The sequence below is a fragment of the Micropterus dolomieu genome, linkage group LG04, assembly GCF_021292245.1.
Source record: "Micropterus dolomieu isolate WLL.071019.BEF.003 ecotype Adirondacks linkage group LG04, ASM2129224v1, whole genome shotgun sequence".
Taxonomy (NCBI): domain Eukaryota; kingdom Metazoa; phylum Chordata; class Actinopteri; order Centrarchiformes; family Centrarchidae; genus Micropterus; species Micropterus dolomieu.
In genome coordinates this window covers 4,150,112-4,156,111 of record NC_060153.1, presented here as the reverse complement: position 1 = coordinate 4,156,111, position 6,000 = coordinate 4,150,112, and the positions used below count along the sequence as shown (strand labels likewise).

At 42.2% G+C, this 6,000-nt stretch overlaps 1 protein-coding gene across 2 annotated transcripts in view; it reads left to right on the top strand.

Moving 5' to 3' along the window:
* Positions 1-6,000, top strand: part of LOC123970215 (protein sidekick-1-like) — a 248,953-nt gene that overhangs the window by 185,973 nt on the left and 56,980 nt on the right. For both annotated transcript variants that reach the window (XM_046048135.1, XM_046048134.1), the window contains one exon: positions 4,559-4,674. In XM_046048135.1, the coding sequence (XP_045904091.1) occupies positions 4,559-4,674 (116 nt within the window). The remainder of the gene's footprint in view (positions 1-4,558; positions 4,675-6,000) is intronic.

Genomic DNA, 6,000 nt, shown 5'->3' with positions numbered 1-6,000 from the left:
ATATATATATATATATATATATATATATACACATATATATATATATATATATATATACACATATATATATATATATATATATATATACATATATATATATATACATATATATATATATATATATATATATAAATAAAATCTCCATTTTCCATTATAGCTCAGTGGTTAATGCCACTGACTTTTGTACAGGTGATCGTGGGTTCGGTTCCCTTTATGGACCCTTAGGCAAGGTCTATAATGCTACCAGCCTACCTCAGGCATGAGTGAAACTGCAAATACAAGAGCCATATCGGCTCGGATGTCGTCCCGGTCAACAAGGTCCGCGTCAGGTGCTAGGGAACCAGGGCAACCTGATGACAAATGGACTACTGGACGACTAGAGCAGAAATATAGATCTGATGCAATGCTACTATACAAGCAATCCCGGTGAGAGGGCTTATATGCAGAGACTATGGGATATATGGATGCTTCGAAACCCATCATCAACACTGACAAAGAAATAACTCCTAGCTCAGTGTTCTAACTTCCGCAAACGGCAACTGCTATCACAACTAGAGATTGATGAAGCACAACAGATATGCTACAGCAAGGGGGAGCCAGGACAACAGTTCAGCGGGGAGATGTCATCATCATCCCCACACTCAGAGATTGGGTCCCAAGCCCCAGTAACAGCAAGCGCACAGAATCACTCAACATAAGGGCGACTGACCTACGATTGAAGATCCTTCTGAAAGTCTGCTAGAAGATGTTCTAGCAGATGATCCCTACAAAAGCCATAACCGAGACCAATGAGCTGATGTACGCCACAGCAACAGTAATCCTAGAGATGCTTGGCTATAAGATGAACACCACAAGCCACAAAGAGCATTACCCCACCGTGGAGGAAAAGGCTAGAGGCCAAGATCAAGGCAACACGAAGAGAAGTTAGTCAGAAAGGTGCAAGGAAGAGGCTACCTAAGAAATCCCTAAGAAATACAACAAGCTGTCGATACCTGAGGCACTGGAGACTGCCAAACAAAGACTTACCACTCTGGCTACCCGCCTAAAGAGATGCAAGGGAGAAGCAGAAACCTTGAAAATAAACCTGATGTTCTCCACCAAACCATCCAAAGTGTACTCTCAGTGGAAGGGTAATAACACAAGATCAGACCCACCCAGAGCTGAGACTGAACAGTCTTGGAAGAACATATGGGAGAAAGAGGCATCACAGACCACCAATGCTCAGTGGCTAGTGGATCAAAGAACAGATCGCAGCAATCTCCCACAACAAGATCCATTAACCATTACAATAGCAGACATCCAAGAAAGAGTGTCAGGTATGAAGAGCTGGACAGCACCAGGCCCTGACATGATCCACACCTACTGGCTGAAGAAACTAACTGCATTCCATGAATGTCAGGCAGTACAAATGAATGAACCCACCCAGAATGGTTAACCCAAGGACCCACCCAGAATGGTTAACCCAAGGACGGACAGTCCTGATCATGAAGGATCCCCAGAAGGGAACAATCCCATCAAACTACCGGCCAATAACCTGCCTCTGCACAACACGGAAGCTCCTGTCAGGCATAATAACGGCTAAGATGAGTTGGCACATGGCTCAATACATAGACAGGGCCCAGAAGGGAATGGGTAGTAATACCAGGGGGAGCCAAGCACCAGCTACTGGTCGATAGAGCAGTCACTCGAGTTTGCAAGACCAGGCAGACCAACCTGCGCACTGCCTGGATTGACTACAAGAAAGCCTATGACTCAATGCAGGACAGGATACTAATAGCTTTCATCAAGAACTCAATGGGGCTGTGGAAAACAAGTCTGGAAGCCAACTCAAAGCTTAGTGCACAAGTCACCATCAAGTGCAGCATATATGCCAAGGTGATGCACCATCCCCGTTGCTGTTCTGCATAGGACTGATCCCCTGCAGCCAGATCATCACAAAGACTGGCTACGGATACGAATTCCAAAGTGGAACAACCATCAGTCACCTCCTCTACATGGATGACATCAAGCTGAATGCCAGAAATGAGCAAGACATCGACTCACTGATCCACACTACCAGGATCTACAGCAACGACATTGGAATGTCATTCTGACTGGACAAGTGTGGGCACATGGTATCAAAAAGAGTGAAAATGATCAGAACCGAGGGGGTTGAACTACCAGATGGCAAAATTGCAGATGTTCTGTACAGCTACAAATACCTTGGGGTCCTGCAGGCTAACGGAAACCATGAGAAGGCAGCAAGGAAGTCGCCACAGCCAAGTACCGAAAGAGTAAGGCAGGTCCTGAAAAGTCAGCTTAATGGGAAGAACAAGATCCGAGCCATCAACACAAATGCCCTGCCAGTCATCAGATACCCTGCTGGTATAATAAACTGACCTAAGGAGGAGATAGAGACTACTGGCATCAAGACAAGAAAGCTCCTCACAATTCATAGAGGGTTTCACCCCAAATCCAGCACCCTGAGACTGTACACCAAGCGTAGCGAGGGAGGCCGAGGGCTAGTGAGTGTCAAGACCAATGTCCAGGATGAAACAACAAAGATCCAGGAGTACATCAGGAAGATGGCCCCCAAAGATGAAGGGCTTAGTGAATACCTCAGGCAGCAGAAGTCCGAGTGTGAGGACCAGGAAGACGAAGCACTAATCATGGCGGCACAAGAACAGGCACTCGAGATCAATAGAGGCTGGGGTCTACCACACCAGACAGGACCCCAGGTGCAGACTGTGCAAGGATGCCCCTGAGACAGTACAGCACATAACAGCAGGGTGTAAGATCCAGGCAGGAACAGTGTACATGGAACGCCATAACCAGGTAGCTGGCATAGTGTACAGGAACATCTGCCATGAGTATGGGCTGGAAGTCCCAAGGTCAAAATGGAAGACACCTCCTAAGGTAGTTGAGAATGACCGAACTAAGATCCTGTGGGACTTCAAGATCCAGACTGATAAACTGGTGATAGCTAACCAACCAGACATCGTATTGATCGACAAACAGCAGAAGAAGGCTGCAGTGATAGATGTGGCAATCCCAAGCGACAGCAACATCAAGAAGAAGGAACACAAGAAGCTCGAAAAATGACTAATGTGTAGGCTTACAGAGTGGAGGTGTGAGGTTTGAAAGAAGTGGGACAATAATTGGTCAGCGTCGATGTTCATCATTTTTCCAATAATCTGCATCGGTCATTTTAAAAACAGTTTGCCGAAATATTTAATTAATAAAAAGTGCGCTCCTTTGGCTCTGATGCATCCTCCTCTTTCTGTCTGTACTCACCACTCTGTGAGCTTGAGCAAGCACCCCACAGAACTAGCTGATTGGTTACAAGTCACGAGTAATAACCTATCAACACTGTCTATTGTGTGAAAGCCAAACGAGCTAGCCATCATGTTGCAGCCCCTCCCCTCTCAGCAGAGCTCCGCATTCACAGGCGGGGCAAAGTAAGCGGAGATCAGTGTAGATGTTGACCATAACTACGCTCGTTACTGTAAGTAAGTGCAGCAAAACCAGCAATACTAGTAAAAGGCTGATACTGCATCAGTACAGTCAGCAGGAACGTGTACAGAGCGATATTTTAATCTGCTCTGTCTCATCCACTGCAGCTGTGTTTTGGTTTTACACAAGCACATGTGCACATGTGTTAGCTTAGCTAATAACTAGTTTGTTATAAACAAGCTAAATCTCTCTGTCTGTAGGCTGTTTAGCTAACAAGTCCATCTGGGATGTATCTCTCATTAATTTAATTTACTATTTATAAAGATTAAACATTACTTGTTAGTGTAATCTTTGAGTTTGTGTTATTCTAAAAAATACTACTCTACTCTAAAAAATCAGTTCCACATATTGGTCTAATTGGTTACTAATAATCTGTTTCGGGATTTGCCGAACGCACATTATCGGTCGATGATTCTTGTACTGTAACTAATACATTGTATTTTTAATCAATAAATCATGAGTTACATTATGTGTAAAAGTTGACAGGGCTGCTTACTCTTAAAGGAAGAGAGACTGAACCAACAAATCCATTGAGTCATCTAACTTTCTGTGGCCACCGTCTGGCTTCCTGAGGTCACTGACTGAAAGGCTTAAGAGTTTTAATTCAAAATTTTAGCTGTCTTTATGAGCTGAAGGGGCAGTGCTCTAATCTCACTTAGTCATTCCTAAACTCTTACAATGCAAAACACGTGAATGCAAAATACAATAGATGAGTTTAATTTTATTGAGAAATTAGGTAATTTTGCAGCAGAGAGTAGCAGTGTAGGTTGACATTAAACTTTTGCAAGCTCAGCAGATATTTTTAATTAAAATATGAACTGAATCGCAACATGAAATATGGTGTTGTATGAGATATTTAAAACCACTACTTGTTGAAAAAGTAAAAGCATAACACTAAATACTATTTATTTCTTCAGCTTAGGGCTCCAAGTCTGTTAATGTATATGTGTTTTCCAGTGTATCTAAACACTTATCCTCTTTCTCTTGGTTAACCCATTTGCAACTAAATGATTGGTGTGTGTGTATCTGTGTGTTTGTGTGTGTGTGTGCCTATCTGTGTGCTTAGTTCCCACAGCACCTCCGCAGGAAGTGGAAGTTGTCGCTATCAACTCAACAACCATCCGCTTCACCTGGAACCCTCCGCCTCAGCAGTTTATTAATGGCATCAACCAGGGATACAAGGTAAGCCTCTGGAAAATAAAAGACTGTCTGCTTTAAATGAAAATCAAAACATTTTCTCATATGTGCAGGATCTCACTTTTTCTGAGAAATGTAATTCTTTAAATTGTAAAATAATAATACTAATGTATTTGTATAGCACATTTCATGTGAAGTGTTTCACAAAACAATCAGATGAAAATAAACAATAAGTAAAAAATAGCACTTAGCAATGAAACCACCAAATTAAAAAGATGGGTCTTTAATTACTTTGTCAATATTCCAAGTGAGTTAGCTGTTCTAAGAGGCCAGGGGAGGTTGTTCTACAGTTTAGGGCCATAAAAACAAAAGCAGCCTCACCAGATTTCTTGTGGGTGGCACTACAAGAACTTCTAAAAGAAAGGAGAAATGCTGAAATGATGTGAGTGTGCTAGATTTTGTAAGGCTTTGTGGAAAAGTAAAATGACTTTATAATCAGTCCTAAAAGATACAGGTAGCCAGTGCAGTGACGCGAGCAGAGAGGTGATGTGATCTCATTATTTATTTATTTTTTGTATTGGTCAAAATCCTGGCTGCAGCGTTCTAAAGTATCTGTAATTTTCCTAAATACTTTTTAAGGAGGCCAATAAAAAGAGATACGATAATCTACGCTGCTTGTAATAAAAGCATGTGTCATCAGTTCAACATTGTTCTGAGTTGAAGTGGTCTAATTTTGGCAATGTTCCTCAGATGAAAAAATGTTTTTTGCTACATGGCTAAATTTACGTAGAAATGAAAAAGACCGATGGAGATATAGGAAAAATGGAGGATTAAATGGGGAACGAGGTGTTGAGAAAATATGGAGCAGGAGACAGAACAGAAATAATAGGTAATAATAAAGAAGCAGGCTAATGGGGAGCAGGGCAGGAGCGGAGGATTGAATGGTATGAGTGATCTATATGTACTACTTCTGGTATGTGATTTCTTCTTCACTTCATTGTGGCAACCAAACCCCTAAGGAACTGATTAACATGACAAAGAAAACACATGACATTCTTTCTGTGCATTACTGGGTGTGTGTGTGTTTGAGTGTTGGCTTCTTTGTTGCTTGATAAATACTATATGGCTATCCATCTGTTTGATGTGGCTCTCTGATGCTGCCTCTGTGTACCAGCCTTTCTCATATCAAATCAGTAGAGCTTCACAGTGCTTCTCTGCACATGTGGGTGTGCGTCTTCGGGTGTGTTGTGCTGGTTAGAGGACAGTAGATAATGATATTAATTAAAGGAGGATATGAAGCAAAGCCTCATCTCATCTCATCCCCGCACACATCGCTGAGTGTATACAATACCCTTAATAATATAGCTCAAA